The sequence below is a fragment of the Rhinolophus ferrumequinum genome, chromosome 15 (genome assembly GCF_004115265.2).
Source record: "Rhinolophus ferrumequinum isolate MPI-CBG mRhiFer1 chromosome 15, mRhiFer1_v1.p, whole genome shotgun sequence".
NCBI classification, from domain to species: domain Eukaryota; kingdom Metazoa; phylum Chordata; class Mammalia; order Chiroptera; family Rhinolophidae; genus Rhinolophus; species Rhinolophus ferrumequinum.
In genome coordinates, this window is record NC_046298.1 from 21,875,254 (window position 1) to 21,900,263 (window position 25,010).

Below are 25,010 nucleotides of genomic sequence, written 5' to 3' on the forward strand. Positions count from 1 at the left end.
CCGCATTGAAAATTATTTTAACATACTTTATGACAGTCACTTTTTCCAGGAGAATAGAAAATGAATAGTCTTTTTAAAGACTTTTTAAAAATAAGTTCATTGGGCACTTCCGTGGGCAGCCTCCAGAGCCCGCGTGCCAACGAGGAGGGGGCCTTGCGGGGCCGGAAGCACGGAATGGGAACCAAGATGGCGGACCTCGAGTCCCCTCTGAGGCCGTTAGGCGTTCTTCCGTCGCCTGGTGGGATGACCGGAGCCCGATGCTCCGAAATCTCCACCGAACTCATTCGCTCCCTGACGGAGCTGCAGGAGCTGGAGGCTGTGTACGAACGACTCTGCGGCGAGGAGGTGGGATGGCTGAACCTCTTTTCCCAGGAGCATCCACGGGCAGTGGGCGTAGGAGCTGTCAGTCGGGAAATCCGTGCTGTGGGAAGCCCTGTCCTTGCCAAGAGAAACAAAAAAAGCATCTACTCGAGGAGGAGTGTGGTTAAGTGTAGCTCTTGGGACTTGTCATCTCTCTTCATTCAAACTGATGCCCCCAAGTTTTCCCTCTTATGTGGGCGATCAGCCCCACCCCCTTTTGACTTCCTTGGCTCTTGTGTCTCCGCCAGAGTCAAGTTAGATTGAGAGTATAAGCCAACTCACTTGGTTCTCAAAAACAAGTACAAAGGCTCTCTTGCATTGGCTTAGCAATTTAAAAGTTATGAAACGCTTTCACTCCGTTATCTCATGTAAGCGGGCAGTCTGCAAATAAAGGTGAAGCGTTTATCACTGCCTCTTACAGGGAATGATTTGGGGGTGTAGTTTTAGTGTTTTGGTTAAATGCGGAGCTTTGTAGAAGCTTGAGGTGTAAAGACAGACACAACTGTCTATTCTTGGACAGGTAACTTCATCTTTTGTACCCCTGACATTGTGTCAGATGAGGAGTGTGGACTAGATTCTCGGAAGGATTCCTTTCAGCTCATAACATTTTATCTCCTTTCTGCCTTCACTTTTCTGGGGCAATCTGATGCTGTCAATATATTTTGAATGTCAGTTGGGTTCCTTGCCGGTCAGAAGAAAGAAATATGAGCCCTGAGCTAAAAGTTTAGTATCTGTTCCCTAAAACCAAGCATTTAAATAAGGTTGAGCACAGAAGGCAGTTTCAGCCTGGGGAAGGGGAAATCATTGACATCGTTGAATATTTTCAAATATTAACTTTACCCAGCTCTAGCAATTTCTGATACGTTTTTCAGTAAGATGTGCTTTATGAAATTCAGTACTCTTTTTTTTTTTCCAAGTCAAGTTGTTGTTTCAATCTTAGTTGTGGAGGGCACAGCCCAGCTCGAGGTCCAGTTGCCAGTTGTTAGTTGCAGGGGGCGCTGCCCACCATCCCTTGCAGGAGTAGAACCGGCAACCTTGTGGTTGAGAGGACGCGCTCCAACCAACTGAGCCATTTGGGAGCTCAGTGGCAGCTCAGCTCAGGTGCCATGTTCAATCTTAGTTGCAGGGGGCGAAGCCCCCGAGGAATTGAACCGGCAACCTTGTAGTTGAGAGTCCACTGGCCCATGTGGGAATCGAACCGGCAGCCTTCGGAGTCAGGAGCACGGAACTCCAACTGCCTGAGCCACCATGCCGGCCCCTGAAATTCAGCACTCTTGACTTAACATACCTAAGCTTGCATTCATTGAGTCAGTTGATACTTTGGGGAAAATTAAGTCGATCTTACAGACAGAACAATATTAGTTCTGTATTTGCATCTGACGACTGTCAAGGTGAAGTTTTCCTCTGGATCCTTCTGGACTATTTTAAGATAAATGTATAGCTACTATTAATGACTGTTATTTGAACCATAAGCCACATACTGTGTTAAGCACTTGATGTTTGCTGTCTTGTTTGACTCACACAACAGTCCTTACAGGGTATGTATTACTATCCCTATTTTACAGATGAAGGAACTCAAGCGTAAGAAATTTACGTTAATTGAGGTAATGCAGTAAGTGGCTCCATTGAGATAGATACACTATAAAGAGACTTTTTATAACTGCCACTTGGGAAGTTTCATTTGTTTAACCATTATATTTTAAGTGCATTTCTGTATTAGGCATTGTGCTAATGATATTGCATAAAGGTTTATTTCTTATCTTTGTGGTGTTCATCTGCTAGATGAAGTAAGATATACATAAGGAAACAATTATGAGTGGTTGGGTTAGATAACTCTTCTGACCATTCTGATGATAGGATGTTTCTCTGTTTCAGAAAGTGGTGGAAAGAGAGTTGGATGCTCTTTTGGAACAGCAAAACACTATTGAAAATAAAATGGTCAGTCTCCACCGAATGGGGTGAGTCTGTTCATCTCAGCAAAAGCTATTGTAAATTCCAACAGCGTCCACTGGATAAGTTACTATTTTCCCTAACTTACTGTGATAAAATGCCAGTTGAGTTTGAAACAAGGTAGAGGTGCGTTACCTCGTGCTAAGGTATAGTAAAGTGGTTTTCGGAGTGTTCTGGACCACTTGGAAACTTGTTGGAAATGCAAATTCTAGGGCCCCACCCCAAACCTGCTGAATCAGAAACAGGGAATGGGAGTTCAGGAATCTGTATTTTAATAACATACCAAGTAGTTCCGGTGCATGGCTCAAGTTTGAGAACTACTGTTTTTATAGATTTTGTGTATTTGCTAGTCATAAAAATTGCTCTTTGATCTCATCATTCTCTCAGATTATCGATTAGTGCATTTTATGCTCACTTAGCAATTGAAAGAATCTGTTCTCTAATTCTTTGACAGTACCTATTTAGCGGTGTCTTTAGTAGTTATAGAAATTACTTTTTATTAAGTATAGGCCTGAGTTTACAGTAAAACACTCTTGGGGAAAAAAACTGTTAATAGGGTGAACGAAGCTAAGAATTGTGGGGAGATACAAAAGAATTAGAAGACAGTCTCCATCTGCAAAAAAAATTTTTCCATCTCTTACTCCTACCCCTATGGATATATGTGTGCTGACAATGTGTATCTCTAGTCCCAACTTGCAGTTGATTGAAGGAGATGCAAAGCAGCTAGCTGGAATGATCACCTTTACCTGCAACCTAGCTGAGAATGTGTCCAGTAAAGTCCGTCAGCTTGACCTAGCCAAGGTAATCCCATTATGGTGTTGATGTTTGAGTCACTAGAGGGCAGTAGAAAAGCCACCATATTAGAAATTAGAGTAGCACCATCTAATAGAAATCTAACGCAAGATTCCAAAACCAGACAAAGATATCACAAGAAAAGAAAACTCCAGGCCAAGAGCTCTTATGAATATAGACGTAAAAGTTTTCAACACTAGCAAACTGAATCCAGCAACATATAAAAAGACTATACTATGAGTAAATAGGATTTATCCCAGGAATGCAAGATTGGTTTCACATCTGAAAAATAAATTACTATGATAAACCATGTCAGTAAAATAAAGGACAAAAACCACATGATTATCTCATAGACTCAAAAAACATATTTGACAACATTTAACACCCTTTATAAAGACACTCAACAAACTTGGAATAGAAAGGAACTTCCTCAAACTGATAAAGGGCATCTATGAAAAACCCATAGCTAACATACTTATTGGTGAAAAGACTGGTTGCTTTCCCCTGAGATCAGACCAAAACAAAGATGTCAGCTCTTGCCACTTCAACATTGTGCTCGAGATTCTAACCAGGGCAATTAGGAAAGAAAATGAAATAAAAATCAGTCAGATTGTAAAAGAAGGCATTTAATACCAACCAACCACATATGTAATTTAAAGTTTTTTGGTAGCCATTTTTTAAAAATAAGGTGAAAATAATTTTTGAAATATGCTGTTGAACACATTATATCCAAGATACAATTTAAACATGTAATTACTATAAAATGGTATTGAGATATTTTGTCTTCTTTGTTTTTGTACTAAATCTTTGAAATCCAGTGTGTGTTTTATACATAAACAACTTAATTTGGACTAGCCACATTTCAAGTTCTCAGTAGCCATAGGTGGCTAGTGGCGACTGAACAAAGTAGCACAGAGTCTAGGCTCTTGAACAAGTCTGTTCCAACTTTGGTTTGTCCTGTGAAAAATCATAACTTTTCCCAATCTGTTTGTTCAAATTCTGCAAAATAACTTAACCACAAAACACTAAGCCACACAGTCAGCAATGCACATATTAAAGGATTTTTTAAACATTCTTTGTTTGTTTTTGGGGGGGGGGGGGAACAGGACTTTATTGGGGAACAGTGTGTACTTCCAGGCCTGTTTTCCAAGTCAAGTTGTTGTCCTTTCAATCTTAGTTGTGGAGGGTGCCGTTCAGCTTCAAGTTGTTGTCCTTTCAGTCTTAGTTGTGTCGGGCACAGCTCAGCGCCAGGTCCAGTTGCCATTGCTAGTTGCAGGGGGCACAGCCCACCATCCCTTGCGGGAGTTGAACCGGCAACCTTGTGGTTGAGAGGATGTGCTCCAACCAACTGAGCCATCAGGGAGCTCAGCGGCAGCTCAGCTCAAGGTGCCGTGTTCAATCTTAGTTGCAGGGGGCAGAACCCACCATCCCTTGAGGGACTTGAGGAATTCAACTGGCAACCTTGTGGTTGAGAGCCCACTGGCCCATGTGGGAATCGAACCGGCAGCCTTTGGAGTTAGGAGCGTGGAGCTCTAGCCGCCTGAGCCACCGGGCCGGCCCCGGGTTTTTTAAACATTCATGCTTATTCTAAAAGAAAAATACTTTCCACATATTTCAATTACTTTATAACTTGGTTTACAATGTCACACTTCCAAAATGTCAAATACATTCTGATGCTGTTATAAATTTTACAATATAAACCAAATACAAATATGGATTATCCTTGTTCTTGCTTCCATGAAAATGAATGACCTGGTCACATAAATAAAATTGCTTGATACTTACCTGTCAGTGGTATTGATCATCAAAACAGTTTTGTGAGTGGTAGTGGTGCTGTTTTTGAGTTCACTAGTGAGAGCTGAAAAGGACCAGATTCAGTCCCTGAATCTCCCTACCTTCTGAAGAGATGTTTGTGAAAGAATAGGACATGATTTCTGAGCACCAAGTGTTTTTGCAGAACCGCCTCTATCAAGCCATTCAGAGAGCCGACGACATCTTGGACCTGAAGTTCTGTATGGATGGAGTTCAGACAGCCTTGAGGAATGAAGACTATGAGCAGGCTGCAGCCCATATTCATCGCTACTTGTGCCTGGACAAGTCAGTCATTGAGCTCAGCCGACAGGGCAAAGAAGGTCGGCATCCCAAACTGTTGATTTCTAGTTTAGTTACAAGCATCTATAATCTGAACTAGGCACACTCAACCAGGAAAAGGGATCTGTTATTAGGAATATCCTTGTCTGGCAATAGATCCTATATAGGTCCTAGAGCATCCTGGGCCAGTGTTGTTATTTCCATTTTATAGAAAAGGAAACAATCTAGATTTGCTTTTCTCTGGCCAGTGGGTTCTTTCCACCTGACTATATTGCCTGCTTCAAAACTTAAATTCTTAGCCTGGTATTCTGGGCCTTCTGTGATCTCAATTCACCCTTTCTAGCCCTATTTCATGCTATTCGCTCATGCATTATTCATTGTGCAAATTAGCTCATCTATATGCCAGGGGATATACGGTTGACCCTTAAACAACATGGGGTTTGGGGCACTGATCTCCTGCACAGCATGTAACTGTGGTACTATTTAAAATACTCTGAAAATAACTCTTTTTATGTTTCGGTTTCTATCCCTTTGTTCATTTCATCCCCTTTGCCTGTATGTATGTTCTTCCTATTCAAGTATCAGCATCCTGCCCATCTTTGAGAGCTGGGATGTCACATTCTCTAGGAAGTCTTTTCTGATTACTTCAACCACAAATGAGACTTGTGGGCACGTTTATTATGACACTTATACACTGAATTTTACTATAGTTATTTGTGCACAGAGCTTGTCTCTTTCCCTTGATTATAACTTCTGTGACAGTAGTGATTGATTGATCTTTCACAGCTGATTGATCTTTTAACCATCCACATTGCTAGTACAGTATCTTGCACACAGTAATACACATCTTTTGAATGAAAAGTGGTACACAGACCAAGTGGCATAAATCTGACATTAATTTTCACTTTTTCCCCTTTGCACAGGGAGCATGATTGATGCCAACCTGAAATTGCTGCAGGAAGCTGAACAGCGTCTCAAAGCCATTGTAACCGAGAAGTTTGCTGTGGCCACTAATGAAGAGGATCTGCCCCAAGTAGAGCGTTTCTTCAAGATCTTCCCACTGCTGGGTTTGCATGAGGAGGGATTAAGCAAATTCTCAGAATACCTTTGCAAGCAGGTATGGCCCCTGATTGCGTGGCAAGATAATGGTGTGGTTTTCTGCCTGCAGGTTAGAGCACTGGATAGATGCAATGTCTGTGGATACTTCCTCGCCTCTGGATTTGACTCCCCTTTTCTGTTCTTGCTGTAGCCTGGCAGGACTGAATACATGCATTCAGTCATCATTTATCTATTTATTGGCAGTCTACTGTGTACCAGGCTTGGCCTAGACATGTGCTGATGCACATTTATTTTCAACAGACCAAGTGAAACTATAGGAAAAACTAAAATGCAAATTCTCTGACAAGTTGACTTACCCTGTTCAAACTGTCAGTCAGGAACTGGCTTCTTTTAAGAGCTTTCAAAGTCTTTGGTGAGTAGTTCTAAGACTTTATAACCAGGTAGGTAGGGATCCTGGGGGTGATAATCAGGTGGCATCCTGCAGCACAGGGGCCCAGTGGGGCCAGGGTTATGGGACTGGGGTCTTTTCGTGGAAGCTGAACCAGGTGCTGGGCGAGAAGAACACGCGGCTGACCCCAGATACAGGTTTTCACCTTGTCTTGGGAGGTGGCTGTCTTCAACCAGGGAGGAGCCTGTGAAGTGGGGAAATGGCACCTTGCAAGGAAAAGGAAAAGAAGGAAGAACAGGTCATCAGCCTCGTACCTCAGGTGGCTGAAGGAGAAAATGTATTTGGTGTCTGCCACATCTTTGCATCCTTCAGTGACACTTTTGTCCATGTCACCGATGGTTCTGGCAAGGAAACCACCTGCCATGTAACTAGTAGGATGGAGATAAAGGATGGCTGAGATGAGTCCTCTCCATACGCTGCCATGCTGACTGCCGAGGATGTGGCCCAGAGGTGCAAGGAACTGGGCATCGCTGCCCTCCACATCAAACTCCAGGCCACAGGAGGAAATAGGACCAAGCCCCCGGACCAGGGGTCCAGTCAGCTCTCAGAGCCCTTGCCCACTCGGGAATGAAGATCAGATGGATTGAGAATGTCACCCCCCATCCCCTCCCACAGCACCCGCAGCAAGGGGGATTGCCATCTCTGAACAGGACTCTTCAAATTATTGTTTTCTGTTAATAAATTGCCTTTGTGTGCACTTAAAAAAAAAAAAGACTTCATAACCAGGTTTGAGTCTCAAAATAAGCCACAATGAGAAGAAGCAGACAAGGTCACTTAAGGTTAAATCTTGAAAAAGAAACAGGCTCAGCCCTCTTCCCCTACCTCAAATGAAGAGAAGCAAATCCTAGCAGGCATGTGTGCAGAAAGTTGTTGTTTTTTAACTATGTGTCAGAGTGCATCCTGCCCCCACCCCACGAATTCTCTATAATGGAACACTATTCTGCATTAAGAAAAATGAGACTTTCATGTGCGCTGACATATTTCATTCTCAAACGTGGTTTAAGTTAAACAACAGTATGCTACCGTTCCTGTTTGAGAGACATGGCAGCAAACATGTATGCTTGTATAGGCACAGGATATTTTTAGAAGGGTTAACAGTGATCACTCTGAAGAGGGGCATTAGGAGATAAAGAGACATAGATAAGAGGAAGAACTGCTTTTCACCACTCCTTTGTTCCTTTTCAACGTTTGAGACTGTGTGTTTTACCCATTCTAAAAAATTAATTTAAAATAATATGCAACTGTTTTATGATACTTTTTTTTAATCAGTACTTTGTCTTCTGGGACCTCGAAATGGCTTCTACTTTTAATCCCTTGAAAGTCCCTTCAGCGGTGCCCAGATTCCTTGTCCTTCTCCATAAGACACTAATGCTGACTTTGAATTACACTTTTAGACGATTATTGAAATTGGGGATTCTCCCTGGGCTAATGGCAGTACATATTTTCTTTTTTTTTTTTTTTTTTTTTTTTTTTAATTGTCAGAACCGATTTTTTTTTTCTTTTTTTTCTTTATTATTTATTTTTTAATTTATTGGGGTGACAATTGTTAGTAGAATTACATAGATTTCAGTTGTGCAATTCTGTATCACATCATCCATAAATCACACTGTGTGTTCACCACCCAGAGTCAGCTCCCCTTCCATCAAGTACATATTTTCAAAGAAAAGAAAAACATCATTTATAACTCTAAATAGAACAAGAGCTACCACTGCGTTCAAGTTCCTTGTCCTGCCTGCAGCTCACACAACCCAGAGCCCAACGGGGAGATTCCTCTGTGCTGCCTAGGTTTTCAAACATCAAGGGAAATATGGGAAAAGGAAAGCCAATGGGATTTACTAACAATTGTCAGCCCAATAAATTACAAAAAAAAGAAAGCCAATGGGAAATCTTTCTGGAAAACTGAGGCTGGCCTTTGGTCTGAGAAATGTATCTGGATTTTCTTTTTTTTTTTTTAGGTGGCCAGTAAAGCTGAGGAGAATCTGCTGTTGGTACTAGAGACAGACATGAGTGATCGAAGAGCTGCAGTCATCTTTGCAGATACACTCACTCTCCTGTTTGAAGGCAAGCCTCTTTCTCCACTCTAGGGAGACTGGAGGTGTTATCCTATCCTACCTAACACCTGCATCCTACTTTGTCTTCTCTCTCCACTAGCCTGGTGCCTTTAATTTAATCCTCTAGTTTACTGTATACTGATGTTTTGGAGAATTAACTTCTCAATTTAGTATCTGATTAGCAAAGATTAGTTTGATCCTCCCTAACCTTTAAGACCAAACTCTAAGAGTAAATTTAACCCTAAAATAAATTGCTGGAAGAGAGTGATGCTGATTTTTAAAGATGCTCCTCTAGAAATTATCGATATAACTTATGAAATGCCAGTATATCAAACACTGTGCATATTTAACAGACAAATTTGCTTAGCAACTTCCAGCACTGACAAGAACCATTTGTACTCGTTTTGGGAGGTGAAACAACCAAAAAGGGTTGAGTTAGGCCTTGGGTCAGTCCTGGCGGGAAGAAAGGAATTTATTTTGTGGGAAGAATATTTGGAATCCAACCCTCTCATTTTCTCCCTTGTAGGTATAGCCCGAATTGTGGAAACCCACCAGCCAATAGTGGAGACCTATTATGGTCTAGGGAGACTTTATACCCTCATAAAATATCTGCAGGTGGAATGTGACAGACAGGTGGAGAAAATAGTAGACAAGTTCATCAAGCAGAGGAACTACCACCAGCAGGTGAGCAGGGGAAGCTACAAATAGTTTGGAAGTAGCATTAGCCAGGGACACTGAAGAATAAACTGGGGAAAGAAAAAGAAAAAAGATGAAAACAGGAGAAAAATAAATGCCAGCTGCAGACTGGCCTGCATCTTGCCCCATCATCAGTTTATTTGGGGCTTGAGGTGTTGTCACGATGATGATGGTCTCAGTGCAAGATTGGGAAGGAACTGGCAAGGGCTTCCTGAAAGGAAATGTTCAACTAGTTCTCTAACACAGGATGTGCAACTGTGCCTTGTGGTGATATAATGAGAATTTTATTTGTGAAGATCCTGTTAAGTGTTGAGTTATATGTCTCACATTTCTTACTTCCTTAAGTGCTAAAGGTAACGTTTGCTTTTTTAGAACTTTATTTCTCCATTCTTTTGAGTAGAGAAAGTAAGAACGGGACTTAGAAATAGAAGTAACCCTATGGTAACTCTAGGGGACTACACAGGAGTCCCTTGGAAGACCATGAGCAACCCTTTTTGGTTGTTTCCCCTCCCAATAATAGAGGTGAGCGTTAGCATATAAATCAAAAGTGAGTCTGGCTCATCATCCTGAAAACCTACTTTTGGCTTGCCTGTTAAGCAAACTAAACCTAAACATTCACGTGTGCCAGAAATGTGGAGTGACCAGCAAGAGACAGCTAGAAAGAGGGTGGGGACGAGCATTCTCACTTCTGTGGTGTATTGCAGTTCCGGCACGTCCAGAACAACTTGATGAGAAATTCTGCAACCGAAAAAATAGAACCAAGGTAATCCTCTTTTCTTCAGCCCATAGGAGTTTGAATTGGCAATACGTATCATTCTAATATTACTGTTACAATGTGATCTATGTTTTAAAAACATTTTTATCTAGAACTCTTGTTTTTTTCTAATGGAATATAACGTGTGGTTTGTAAAGAATGATTACCAATACTTTTAAAACTGCCAAAGTGACTTTCCTCCTCTCCCTCCCCCAAAGATGAAATCCCAAAATTTTAAGCTTTTACTTTTTCTAATAAAAATAATATGTGCTTGTTAAAAGAAAACGCAAACATTATAAAAATGTATTTTCAATCAGCAAATTTTTACTGAGTACATATTACATGTCAGGCACTGGTCCTTGGCACTGGGAATGTAGCAGCAAGCAAAGTGAACAGAACAGACCTAATTCTTTCTTTGTGATATCTCTGGTCTATAAAGTAGATGATAACATCTAACACATACATAGGATTTACTATATGCCAGACATTGTTCTAAGCACTTAATAAATATTAAATCATTTCATCCAGGCTTTTTCGGCCTCTGTACTATTGGCATTTTGACTGTATAATTCTTTGTTGTGGAGGACATCCTGTGTACTGGAGGATGTTTAGCAGCATCCCTGGTCTCTACCCATTAGGTGCTGGTATCACCCTCCAGCTGTGACAACCAAAAATGTCTCCAGACATTGCCAAATGTTCCCTGGGGGTTAAAATCACCCTCAGTGCAGGATCACTGATTTAATCCATAAACATTTTTTACAGATGAGGAAACTGAAGCCTAGAGAGATTAAGTGACTTGCCCAAGGTCACACAGCTAGAAAGTGGCAGAGCCAAAAAAAGAATCCAAGCAGTCTGACTCTAGAGTTCATGCTGTTAACTGCTATGATGTACAGAATGTAGGGTACAGAAGAACATGTAATAGAGGGATATAGCGTAAGCTAACGAAGTTCAAGGAAAAATTTCTGAGGAAATGACCGTAGATTTGAGACCTTAAGAGTAAGAATAAGAGGTGATGGATGTGGATGTTCCAGGTAGAGTGGGAAAAGCATGTGCAAAGGCCCTGTTTGTTTGAACAACAGAGAAAAGGCCAGCATAGGTGAAGGGCAAAGAGCTGGGGAGAGCCTGATATGAGTCTGAACAGGTTGTTATAGTCAGGCCTTTGCAGGTCTTATATCCTAAAAGCTATGGAAATCTTGATTATCATATGACCAGATTTATGTTTTGAAAAGATCTCTTGGACTTCACTGTGGAAAATTAGTTAATTTGTGTATATAAACTGAAATAGGGGTTCGACTTCATTTTTTTAATGTGGATATCAGTTATCCTAGCACAATTTGTTGAAAAGACTGTTCTTTTCCTATTCAGTTGTCTTAGTACTCTTCGTAGAAATCAGTTGACCATAAATGTGAAGATTTCTGGACTCTCAATTAATCGATAGGTCTATCTTTATACCAGTACCACACTGTTTTGATTGCTGTAGTAAGTTTTAAAATTGGAAACTATGAGTCCTCCAACTTTTTTTTAAAGATTGTTTTGGCTATTCATCTGGATAGATGAATGGGTGTAGGACAGTTTAATGGTGTATCCCAAAAATCCCACCACAGCTAAATAAGAGGTTGGGGAGGTGTGTTTTCTTTCACATAAAGCATCAATAATTTTTACTCAAACTGCTAACAAAAACACACCTCCCAATCTCTTACTTAGCCCTGGCAGGATTGTAGGGGGTGAATGAGTCAGGTGAAACATGTAAATGAAGTATTTGGCTGACTGCTGTCTCTGATTATAATTGGGTCAGCAGAACCAGGATGACCATCTGATAGAGACCTTCCGGATCCAGGGGTGACGGGGAGTTTGGGATTGTACCTCTTACATCTGAGGGAATCCATTGTCCTCCTGCTTATTTCTTCTGCTCCATGTGTCTTAGGGAACTGGACCCCATCTTGACTGAGGTCACCCTGATGAATGCCCGCAGTGAGTTGTACTTACGCTTCCTCAGGAAGAGGATCAGCTCTGATTTTGAGGTGGGGGACTCTATGGCCTCAGAAGAAGTAAAGCAAGGTAAAAGGGGTTTCCCATATCCTCTAGCAGGGCTGAGCTGTAGTTGGCACTGTTAATTCATAGTAAAGCCACAGAACTTAAGCCACTTAATAAGGAAATAATGGGGGCTCATTAGCATCTGGGGGTCTATGGTCAAATTGATTCCCAGGGGGAAATCTAGACTTAACCGAATTTGAGGATTGGATGGAGCCTTTGAGGCCATCTAATCATTTTACAGAAGAGGAAGGCTAATGCCTAAAATGATTAAATTGTTTTCCTCTGCTCTTTTTGGCATACCATGCTTCCTTACCACCTCTAGATTAGGGACTGGTGTTTAAGTAGGTTATATGTGCACATGATGGATGGATGGATGGATGGATGGATGGATGGATGGATGGATGGAGAAAAAGAGAGGGAATGAGCGAGAGAGAGAGGGAAAGGAAGGGAGGGGGAGAGAGAGAGAAAATATACATAACTTCCAGGGAACTTTTCAGTGATGGAAATATTCTAAGCTGAATTGTAGCAATTATTGTAAAACTATAAAGTTACTAAAGAAATCGAATTGTATACGTACAATGGGTTAATTTTATGGTCCATAAATTACACCTCAATATAGTGAGAAAAGAATATATAGTATAAAGAAGGAGTATACAGAAAGAATATATAGTGTAAAGAAAGGCTTTCACCCCCTCTCTTAGTCTCCAAGTTCTTTCAGTCACAATTTTTGAAGGGATAGATACATTGGAATAAGTACCACAGTCCTATTTCATTTACAAACTTACTCTCCAAGTTTTTAAGGGGACCATTTAATTCCTGTTGAGCAAGTATTGCAGAATTCTCTGAACTGGAGACTTAAGACCAATCCAGCATCAGTGTCATTCTGCATGGCTTGTGTCACTAACACATGGCAAGGGAATTGGTTATAGGGCCCAGGTGGCATTGCTTTGAGTTGGTATTTAAAGGAGGATGTATGTTTATTTGGAGTTTGACGCTCATTGCTATTAATAACTGTTACTGTCCAATACAGCCACATGTAACTATTTAAGTGTAATTAAAATTAAATTAATTAAATAAAATTAAAAATTCAGTTCCTCATTCACATTAGCCACATTTTAATCGCTCAGTAGTAGCTGTTAGACAACACATGTTAGACAACACAAATATAAAACACTTCCATCATCACAGAAAATTCTGTTGGACAGCACTGGTGTTTAGAGAATGAAATGTGTTATACCTAATACATTTCAATCTTTGCTCTGGAAACTTACATCTTTTGAGTCTTACTAATTAATTCTAAGGAAATAATGGAAAAGAAGTAAAAAGTTCTTTGTACTGTAATCTCCAATTACTGTGATCTCCAGTTACCTCTAATAATGGCAAAACATTTGGAAAGAACCCAGGTGTATAAAAATAGGAGAGTAGTTTTAAAAAATATAGACTGCCTGCCAGATAAAATGTCATACAGACATTAAAAAGAAGAAAAAAGAGGCTATGTGGAAACACTGGAAATATTTATGATATAATTTTTTAAAGCACGATACAAAATTATATCTATACTGTGATTATAACCATGTAAATTATGCACAGATTTGAAATAAACATTAGAAAGAAACCTGAAAAAATGAAACAGGTTGATCTGTTTCCCTTGAGGCAGAAAAGTGAGTATTCTTTCTTGGCTGTCTTCTAGAGCACCAGAAGTGTCTCGACAAACTCCTCAATAACTGCCTATTGAGCTGCACCATGCAGGAGCTGATTGGCTTATACATTACCATGGAGGAGTATTTCATGAGGGAGACTGTCAATAAGGTAGGACAAAGCACACTTCCCTTGGAAATGGGCTTCCTGTCCAAGAAACAGGCTGAAGGAAATGGCCAAGACATGTCGTATTTCTTGGTCCTACTTTGCGAATACCCTTGCATGCAGACTGAGTGGCACCACGTTGTATGGTTAGTTGCTATGCTTTGGAGTTGTCATGCTCTTTATAGACATAGCTGGGACTTCTTTCCCAAGGATCAAAAAAGAACACCTCAGCTCCTCAGGGAGCCTTGCTTGTTCCCTGCCTCCTGGAGGTATGTGGGTGAGGAGTCTCGAGGAAGAAGTTCCTCTCCTGATGTCTTACATCCCAGGTAACAGTTGTCCTCAAGGCAAAGACCCTCTATACTTACTTTTCTAATATAGTGATCGGTAGGAAAGTGAGCTATTTGAACAAGGAAGATCCATATCAAGCTGTGATCAAAATAAGCCATGTGGGGAAAAATACGGACAAGGTATAGAAAAGGAAGCAGAGGCAGGGCTTGTTCCAGAACCATCTCGAATATGCAGAACTGGGGCCCTCACTGGGTGCTTTGCCTTTTGGGTAGGCTGTGGCTATGGACACCTGTGAGAAGGGCCAGTTGACATCCAGCATGGTGGATGATGTCTTCTACATTGTTAAGAAGTGCATTGGGCGGGCTCTGTCCAGCTCCAGCATTGACTGTCTCTGTGCCATGATCAACCTCGCCACCACAGAGCTGGAGTCTGACTTCAGGTATGGTTGTCCCCCTTTCTCCTTTTTAGGAGGCAGAAAGGTCCTAATTGTGATGGGTTCCTGAGGCCCGTTTGTTTCTTCCTTTTAGTCCTATGATACTAGGTTCAGTTCTATACGGGATATAAGCTCTTATCCATAGCACAACATCCTTGGCTCCAGGCAGCTGTATGTACCACAGCCAGGTATCTTATGGGCCAAGTCTCTATTATCTGGACTGGATTAGAGTGATCATTGGCCCTCAGACCTAGGAAAGAGAACAAGCAGTTCAGATGAAGGCAGTAGTCGTAATACTAACAATCATAGTTACCACCGCTACAGGCCAGGCACTATGCTGATCTCCTGCGCTTACTCAGTCCTAATAACAACCCTGTGATGTAGGAAATATTAGCTGTGGTTTGTGGATGAGGAAATTCCATCCCTTGTCAAAGATCCCACACCTCGTAAGTGGTTATGGAATAGAGTCCCAAACTGACATCTCAAAACCCATTCTCTCAACTCTTACACAGCACTGCCTTTCACTAAGCAGCACTGCTGTTTGTTGGAGTTCAGTGGTGATCACTGAAAGCATCAGAGGAGGTAGAAAACTAGCCAGTTTCCTCTGTGTGTTCTTGTCACAGCAGTACCCTTGAGGGGGTGTTGGCCCTTGTCCCCTAGCTGCCCAAGGTCTCCTCCAGTGGCCTCAAGGATTGGTGATTCCCCCAAAAGAGCAAGTTGTGCTGCGGGTCAGGGGAGTGGGCCTTCTGGTCCCGCTGTCCTGAAGTCCAGGTTGAGCCCTGACTCCCCATCACCCCTGTATGCCGTTCTGCCCCCCAGGGACGTTCTGTGTAACAAGCTGCGGATGGGCTTCCCAGCCACCACCTTTCAGGACATCCAGCGGGGGGTGACAAGTGCCGTGAACATCATGCACAGCAGCCTTCAGCAGGGCAAATTTGACACAAAAGGCATTGAGAGCACCGACGAGGCCAAGCTGTCCTTCCTGGTACGTAGCCCCACCAGCTGGGAGCTGGGTGGGTTTATCTTGAGGGGTTAAACTATGATCTCTAAGCCACAATATATAATCATCCATAAACTGGAGACGTTTTCTCCAGTGTCTATGTAGAAGGAAAGCTCCTTTAAGGAAAGCTCCTCCTCGGAGGTTCTGAAACCATTGCTTCCCCAGGGACCTACTTCTGAGGAGCCTGAGCCAGGACAGGCACTGTTCCCAGCCTGGCAGTCTGGGCTTCTCAGCTCCCCCCAGTACTTATTCCCAAGAGCACGACCCAGCTGCTCAGGGGCTCCACTGAGGATCAGCCTTGGCTTGCATCTACCACGGAACCAACTGGAATATCCGCAGACTGCTCCTCTGAGGACAGTCCCCCAGCATGGCTGGGTGCTGATCCTTTCAACCTGCCAGGACTGCTTTTCTAGCACACTTCCTAGGGTTTCCACTTCCTCAGAAAGGTTACCTTATTAAAGCCCTTAGCTACCCAGAATGACAGATGAGATGAAGCAGTGAGTCTCCCCAGTTGTGTGACAGCTGGCGAAGGAGAAGCACGGAAGGATGAAAGGATTTATACAAGGTAATGGGCAGTTTGTGATGAGCCCAAAAGGGCACTGATGAGTCCTGAGCTCGCAGTCAGGCCTCTGGCACTTGCTGTCGGCATGAGTGGGAACAGCACTGCAGAGGTCATTCAGTTCCACACTTACATCGACCGGACTCAGTCTTGGCTCCTGAGGATCAGAGGCTGCAGGAAGCGTCCAGCAGCAGAGCTCTCAACAGGCCACAGATGGGGTCTCTGAACACCCTGGCGTTGGGTGCAAAAAACATGTACATGTGTTTTTTTCTGGAAGCGGTGTCCTTCGCTTTTCAGATTCTTAACTCCCAAAGAGCGCAGAGCTGTCACTTTCTGAGACAGAAGCCTAAACATGCTAATACCTACCTGGTCCCTGTGCAGGGGACCTGCAGTAAATAGTCCTCAGACCAACCTAGCTTGGAGGCTGTTAGGCAGCCCTACGCTCTTGTCATCGGAAGTATTTTCCCTGGGCATGTTTTCTGTTGATCTGGGATGTCGTGGTTGTCGCCAAAACAGGATCCGCTCCCGGGATCAGTAACTGTTGCCTCTGAGTATGGAGCCTTTGGAGAACTTTGCTAGAATGTCCGGCAACCATGAGCATAGACTGACTTAAATGTTTCATTTTGTTTACATTCCATTTTATTTTGTACAGAACTTATTTCATGCTTTCATTTCTCTGCTCAGAAACAACTCCTTGTTACTGCCTACCACAGCAAAGCTAGACTTTTCCTGGTGGTTTGTTGAGGCCTTCTGACTCTGACCCATACTCTGGCCCTGTGTTCCACCATTTGGCTCCACAAGTCCCCAGTAGGCTGACCACTGTGCATTCGTGCATTTGCCGCTCCCATTCAGGCAGTTTCATTGTTTGAGGGCCCAGAAGATAAGGCCAGTAAGAAAGGTAATAGTAAATGCTTGGTGGCAGGTTTCTAGTTTTTCTGATGCCAGGTACTTATAATGTCATTACTCCCATCACAGGGCCTATTTCCTATGCTACCTAGATCCGTTGGTCTGTCAAGGTGAATTCCCCAGAGGTGCCGGCCTGTCACTGACCAGGAGCTGGGATAAGCCCAGTGAGTCCTTGCTTACAAGGAAACTTTGAAATCAATCCCATTTGACCCCAAATCCGTTTTCCCCTCATGACAGATAATTCTTGGTGCCCTTAAATGCCTGGAAACACTTATTTCGTGGTCTTCATTCTTGAGCTGTCATGATAGTGCAGTTTTCCCCTGGAAGCTTGTAATGCTGTGGCATGCTAATGACAGGCGTCCACAGTGGACGCGCCTTAGCACTGTCAGTAGCATGACCTTTTAGTATTGGCCGTAGGACACCGATGAGAGAAGCATTCTCGGGAAGGCAAGAGGGACATCCTAATCTCAATACCTGGGGTTCTGGGATTCTTCTTTTACCCTGAAATCCTGAAGCTCCTGACTCGTCTCTTGAAAAGTGGTTCCTCCTTACCTCACCCCTGCCTCCTGCCATCAGCACACCAGTTCAGAGGCTGTGTGATCCTTTCAAACTCCAGTTCCTGCCCCACCCAGCCTCTAGGTTAGTATTCCCACACCACAACTGTGTACATGTGGCATTCGCCTGCTTTAAGTAAGCCTCAGTGCCACCCCATTGTCCACAGGACAGCATAGCACCCCAGTCCCAGTCTGACTTCACCCGCCTCTGCAGGTCCACCTCTTGTATGTCCCTGCACCTTTCTGCACTGACTCTGCTGATCCCCAGACACATTTGGGGGTTGTCTGCCACGCTGCATTTGCTTATGTTATTTCTTTTCCGTAACACATTCATTCACTTATTCAACAAATATTTATTGACAAACTTCTATATATCGGGCACTGTGCTAGGTTCTAGAGCTGTACTGCTTAATATGTAGCTACTAGCCACAAGTGGCTATTTAAATTTAAATTTTAAAATCCAGTTCCTGAGTTGCACTAGCCGCATTTCAGGTGCTCAATAGCCAGGCATGGCTAGAGTTTAGGTTTAGAATATTGCCATCATTAGGAAAGTTCTGTTGGAGAGTGTTCTACAAGAAACACAGCGGTGAAGAAGAAAGACTAGATCCCTGCCTTCATGGAATTGTCATTCTAGTGGGAGAGGCAGGCAAGAAACAAATAATACCTACATACCATTAAGAAAATATCAAACAGGACAGTGGGCTAGAGAGAGGCTAGGGGAATGGAAAAATGTACTCAACCTTATTGCCTGTCAGAGTTATCTTCCAGCCTTTTAAGTTCAGCTCACTTAACAGCTCTGCCATGGACCTTTCCTTGAATACCTCAGACAAAAACGTTTTTTCATTCCTCTAAATGGCCATCACTTAATTATCACTTTTGTCACATACTGCTTTTTATGATTGTTATTTCTGCACCTCACTTAAAAGTCAATTGAGTTATAAGAGAAGGAGCCCTTGGCCTACTACAGTGGAGAGGCCCGAATTCTAATCCTGGCTCTAGCTCTGTGGCCTGTCACTTTCTGAGTTTCTGTCCCTTTACCATGCTTTATTTTTCTTCATGGTGTTTATCGTTACCTGATATTATATAATACATATATTATCTGACTTCTCTTCGGGAATGTGAACTCTATGAGGGGATGAATTTTGTCTGTTTTGTTAACTGCTTTCTCCCGGGTACCTAGAACAGTGCCTGGCACATAGCAGGCACTGGATGAATATTTGCTGAATCCATTCCTGACTGACCTTGGTGAATCACTTTACCCTCTGAGGAATTTCATTCCCACCTACGAGCAGCTGGCTTAATAATACTTGTTTTGCCGAGGACATTTGGCAGAGCAGGGAGATAATGGATGAGAAAATGCCTCTGGGTGGCAAGCTCTGAGGAAGGACTTTTTTAATGAATGTCAGCCTTTGCATGACTGACCTGAACATGGAGGTTTGAAGCCCCAGGACTTCTCCCAGAACTTTGTGCCTACACGTGGACAAAAAGACCTGAAACCTTGGGTCACTATTTCTGAGGTCAGGCTGGCTTTGCTACCTTGTGTCAGGCACAGGACAAAGGGCAAGCCTGGTTCACTGTTCTGCACAGTCCGAGGCCTGAGCTCCTTGCCTGGTGACAGTGCTGTGGGCATTAGCCCTCATCTGAGCCTCCGGAGCGCAACAGTCAGACAGGTGGTGCTGGACAGAGTACACAGCACTGAGCAGGAAGTCACATTCTTCTTTCCTCATCTCCCAGGTGACTCTGAACAACGTGGAAATCTGCAGTGAAAACATCTCTACGCTGAAGAAGACGCTGGAGGTACAGGGGAAATTGCCTCTCAGCTGTCAGCCGCTGCTGTCCCCCTCCCCAGGCCTCAGTTTGAGAGGGAGCCCTGTATACTCGTGCTGGTGGGGCTGTGGCATTCCTGGCATTGAGCTAGCTCTCTTTCAGAGCTCTTGAAGGGATTGACTAGTGAAGCAAGAGGTATCTGGTCCAAGGCATCTCTGGACCAGAGTGAAGAGCTCTAGCACAAGACTTGGAAGATTAGAATTTGAATTAGATTGTCTAGTACATACTTAGCATGTGACCTTAGACAAGTCCCTTAACTCTCAAAGCCTTAGTTCTCTCATCTATTAAACCCTACTTTGGGTTTGTTGGGTGGTGTAATTAAAAAAAAAAAAAAAAAAAAGGTTGAAAGCACTATAAAAATGATAAAGCCCTCTATAAACATAAAACATTAAGATGAGATAGGGTCACCAAACCCTATAGAAAGCCAGCGACTGTTAGAGGAAGGCTGCATAGTATACTGAAATTGTTTGGACTTGGAAGTCAGATATCCCTGCGTTCAAATCTCCACTTGACCACTGACCAGTTGGGTGACCTGAGGCAAGTTCTGTACCTCCCTGAACCTCAGTTTCCTCATTTGTAAAACAGTAAGAATGGTATCTGCCCCATAGGGCAGTTGTGAGAATTGAACAAGATAGTATAAAGCACCTGGTACATGAGAGGCATGCAGTGGTAATTAATCATTGTATTAACACTTACTAGTAACAGCATGGAGCGATCACTTTCTTAAGTGTTTAAAAATGAGGAGCCCAACTCTTTGCCACTCCCAAACTCTGCCTCTGAGAAAGGAGGCAGCCAGGGTCCTGCCTCCCTAGTGGGCACTTATGCCAAGGAGGCTGCTTTGCTGCAGAGGCACAGGGCTCAACGTGCAGGCTGGTGGTGTCAGCTTTAGGGCTGGGCGGACGGAGGGGCCTGGGGAGCAGCACACAGGGAAGAGGGCCCAGCAGCTGATGGGGCTCCTGGGGGCGGGGGGGCTCAGAGAGAGCAGTAAAGGTAGGAGTTGACAGTAGCACTGTAAACTGGACTAGATTAGGAATTGAACCCCAAAAGGCCTTAGAATAGAGTAAGAGTGATACCCCCAAAGTATCATACCAATAGCATAGTGTCTGTCGTACACTAGCATGTATTCAACAATAGCATGTATTCAACAAGGTGACTGTCCAGAGTTTTTAAGGCATGGCATCTTCAATTCTATTCCTGACTTCATTCTTAACATTAGCCTATTGGATTTTGAAGTAAAATTTTGGGAAATGTTAGGAATTCAGAACTGAGCTGCTAGAATTAGCTAAAGGAAGGAAAAGAGGGATAGCAAAGAGCTAAAAACAATTCCCATAAATCCTACCTGCTTTAGATTTGCATTTCACGTGTGTTCTTCCTCAGCCCATCAGCAACCATCTGACATAGGCAGGTCATGTCCATTTTACAGATGAGGTTAAGTGGCTAAAGATAGTAAAGATTGGAGCTGCTGTAGGAACAGAGGACCTCTGCCTGCTAGATTAGTCCCTTTGCAACTCGCCCACACTGCTACTCCTGCTGTAGCCAAAACAGCACCGATTTTCTAAGGAGGCTCCCAGAAATGTGGGCAGCAGGCAACCCAAACATGGTGAGCTTCGAGCAGCTCCCCCTGTGTTCTCTTTCTCTACACCTGGGCTGTAGTGTGGGCATTAGGAACAGGCGCTCTAGAGCCAGAATACCCATCTTGAATCCCAGCTCACACTTACTGCTGTGTGTCTCTACATAAGTTATTAATTTCTTTGTGCCCCAGTTTCCTCATCTGTACAATGGGGATAATAATAGTATCTACTTCAGAAGATAGGTACTTTAATAAAAAGAAAATACTTAAAACAAGGCCTGGCACACGGTAAGCACTTAAATCTTAGCTGTGATCATGACAATCTCTCTTGGGCTGCCAGGCCACAGTATTTAAAAAGCAGAAACTATAGTAATAGCTACTCTCCTTAGCGCCGCCACATGCCAGGCACTGGGCCGAGCACTTGGTTCATCATCTCACCCAACTCTCACACCTACCAGGGGAGCAGGGATTTGTGTTCCCATTTCATAGACAGGGAAATTGAAGTTCAGAAAATAAATTACTTAACAAGGTCACTCAGGATTTGAACCAAGGAATGTCTGATCTAAAGGTATGAAAAAATGTCTGGCATTTGTGTTTCTTATTCACATCCTGACACTGGTACCCCCAGATTACAAAGGGGAAATGGGAGCCAAGTGGCTAGCCACCAGGATAGAATCCAGGTTTTCTGAAACCTATCCAGGGCTCTTGCCTAGGGTCAGCCTTAGCTGCTCCCAGAGAAGGCTAGAGTAGGAGAAATGGCTAGTTGCATGTTGCCCTCCTCACTCTCCCATGGCCCATGCTCAGAAGCCTGAAAACTGGGTGTTCTCCCCTAGAGTGACTGCACCAAGCTGTTCAGCCAAGGCTTTGGAGGGGAGCAAGCCCAGGCCAAGTTTGACAGCTGTCTTTCTGACTTGGCTGCGGTGTCCAACAAATTCCGAGACCTCCTGCAGGTAAGCCCCAGGTTCAATGGCTGAGTCCTGTGCCTGTGTGTTGTTCTGAGAAGATTGTTATTGGTTTATCTTGGGCTCCATGTGTAAAGAAACAGGGAGGAGGGGTGAGGGAGTAGCATAGCATGCAAGCCATTGAAGTGGTGCAAGTTCCTTGAGACGAAAGGCCCCATTGGGTTTGCAGCAGTCAGTTGTCACGTTGACAAGCTGGCCTTCTGGTCCTCTGGAGTCTCCACTTGGTCCCCACAGTGCCAAGAGCCCTCAGAAAGGTGCTCCAAGGAAATGGAACCACGTGGTTACTCAGCCCTGTTAATTGGCCTTAGCCACAGGTACTGCCTAGTACCGGGCACTCAGAAATCTCTTTGGACAGTTTACACACCAACCTCAAGACCTTCTCTTTGGCCTAGACCTGACTCTGCACAGATCTAGAAAGGAACCGGTTGTTCCTGGCTTCTTTTATCCGCATTATCTGTTACACTTCGGATAGCCTCAGAGCTGGAAGAATGCCCTCTCAGTCGAGGGATGGATGGAGTGGGAGAAAGAGAAGGGATTGGGAGGTGTGCCTTTTGGGTCTGATGCGTCTCTGCCTTGTCCTTCACAGGAAGGGCTGACAGAACTGAACAACACAGCAGTCAAGCCGCAGGTGCAGCCTTGGATCAACAACTTTCTCTCTGTCTCCCACAACATTGAGGAGGTCAGCCTGACCACAGTCAGCCATCAAGCCCAGGATTAACCTTGTTCCCCCAGCCCCCAGCAGAAAGGCAATGGAGCCACCTGAAGACTAGACCATACATGCTTCTCAGGCCCACTACCCTCACTCTCAAAGCCTAGCTTCCTCCCAGGAAACGGGTTGTTCCTGCAGTCACAGGGCTCAGAAAAACATCTAAAGGGAGTTTTGCCTTGACCTGACGCGTCCTCCTTTATTGAGGCTCTTTTTGCCATACCTGTCATAGACTAAGCCTTTTTTTCCCCTAACTTCAGGATTCTATTCCTGTAGAACACGAAATGCAAGCGGGAGTAAAATGCCAGGAGCTTTACCATATTGTTTGAGCCACTGCTACAGCAGCCCAGGGCCGTTTGCCAGTGGAAAGTGATGTAGAAGCAGTAGCAGAAGCACTGCCAGCTGGGGTGTCCAAGCTGGTTTTAAGGGAGATGAGTCAGAAGCTACAGGGGGAAAAGGAGCTTTTCTCCTGTTTTCTTAGAGGGGTGGAAGTGGGATGGGGGTGAGTGGTACTTCTTGAAGAGGCCCCCAGTGACCCTAACAATAACCTTGCTTCCTAACAACAGGAAGAATTCAACGACTATGAGGCCAATGACCCCTGGGTACAACAGTTCATCCTTAACCTGGAGCAGCAAATGGCGGAGTTCAAGGTGAGCAGGAGCTCTAGGGACCAGCTCATGGAAACCCACCTCTGCCCAAACCAGCAGCCTGCCGCTCCTCATCACACTCTTGTGGGATCCCTAAAAGCCCTTCCAAGTCCCCGCCTGTAGAAACACTCCCCAATGGCCTCATGTAATTGCCCCTTCCCCCTGAAGACTCCACCACTGATGTCCAGCCTCTGTGTGCAGGCCGCCCTATCTCCAGGCATCTATGACAGTCTGACCAGCCTCATGACCAGCTTTGTTGCAGTCGAGTTGGAGAGAGTGGTGCTGAAATCCACCTTCAACCGGGTAAGGTGAAGGGAGCACGGGTCCCCAGCTCTGCTGTTCCTCCTCGGAGGAAGACAAGTCCTACCAACCCAGGGCTTGCATCCCCTCTGTCTGTTACCCCCAGGCCCAGTCCTGCCCTGGCTTCTGCAGCCTTGGAGCTGACTGGAGCCTCAGGGTACCACTTGAAGCGCACGTGGCCTTGCAGCGCATCACTGAAGAGAATTAGGGGCCAGTTCTGCTTGGCCAGAGGCCGGGCAATGAACAGTGACTGGGCTTGTGTTCCCTGCAGCTGGGTGGTCTGCAGTTTGACAAGGAGCTGAGGTCACTCATTGCCTACCTTACCACGGTGACCACCTGGACCATCCGAGACAAGTTTGCCCGGCTCTCCCAGATGGCTACGATCCTCAATTTGGAGCGGGTATGCAGGGCTCCCTCAGCCTAGCCAGAGAAAGGTGTTTGGGAAGAGGCAGAGACAAAATGTGGATCCGTGCCGCTGCTTCAAAACTGTGTCCCCGCCGGCAGCCCGGGCCTACAGGCACCTTCTTTCCGGACACTGCTGCTCTACCTGGTGGAGCCCAAGGCCATCCCTCAAGATAGCCCCCTCCTTGCTGACTTGTCTCTGCTTTTCCCACAGGTGACTGAGATCCTAGACTACTGGGGCGCCAACTCTGGCCCGCTGACGTGGCGCCTCACACCTGTTGAAGTACGCCAGGTGCTGGCTCTGCGCGTAGACTTCCGCAGTGAGGACATCAAGAGGCTGCGCCTGTAGCTGCCTGGGTGAGCCCACACGGCCCATCGCACACCATTCCCTGAGTGGCCACAGCCATGGACTTAGCAAGGCTGTCTGGCTTGGGGGCAGTTCTGACAGCGCAGACCATTCCACCACTGGCAGCAAGGAAACAAGGCCGGAACTAACTCCACTCTCTGCACTCAGACCTAGCTGGGTGGTGTTTTGGGGGCAGCCTCTTCCCATCAAGAAAGATGGGTCCCCCGGGCTCCTAATGAGGTGGGGAAGTCAAGCCAGGCCAGCCTTCTGCATGGAGGTCATGTTCTTGTCCCCAGACACTGCAGCAAACAGACTGCTTCCCGGCCAGACCTAAAAGACTTGGCTGCATCTCGGGACCTAGGAAATTAGGTTTACTCCAAGGAGAGGATATGATGTTTATGTTCACCCTGATTAAATCACTCCTGCGAGAGATGCCAGTGTGTTGTTTCCAGGTCAGGGAGGGCTGGATGCT

At 44.5% G+C, this 25,010-nt stretch overlaps 1 protein-coding gene across 2 annotated transcripts; it reads left to right on the forward strand.

Annotated features, from left to right (window-relative positions):
- Window positions 1-141: 141 nt before the first annotated feature.
- COG4 (component of oligomeric golgi complex 4) lies at window positions 142-24,970 on the forward strand. Of its 2 annotated transcripts, XM_033127543.1 has the most exons (20): window positions 142-345; window positions 2,236-2,318; window positions 2,997-3,111; window positions 5,060-5,234; window positions 6,117-6,310; window positions 8,656-8,761; window positions 9,278-9,435; window positions 10,152-10,210; window positions 12,126-12,259; window positions 13,926-14,044; window positions 14,599-14,765; window positions 15,579-15,744; window positions 19,513-19,575; window positions 22,009-22,125; window positions 22,724-22,816; window positions 23,410-23,493; window positions 23,692-23,793; window positions 24,062-24,190; window positions 24,407-24,549; window positions 24,835-24,965. In XM_033127543.1, the coding sequence occupies exons 1-19, from the start codon at window positions 175-177 to the stop codon at window positions 24,539-24,541; spliced, it is 2,370 nt and encodes a 789-aa protein (XP_032983434.1). In that variant the 5' UTR covers window positions 142-174; the 3' UTR covers window positions 24,542-24,549; window positions 24,835-24,965. The 2 variants fall into 2 exon arrangements, with proteins under 2 accessions (XP_032983434.1, XP_032983433.1); XM_033127542.1 differs by having other exon boundaries at window positions 24,407-24,970.
- The last annotated feature ends 40 nt before the right edge of the window (window positions 24,971-25,010 follow it).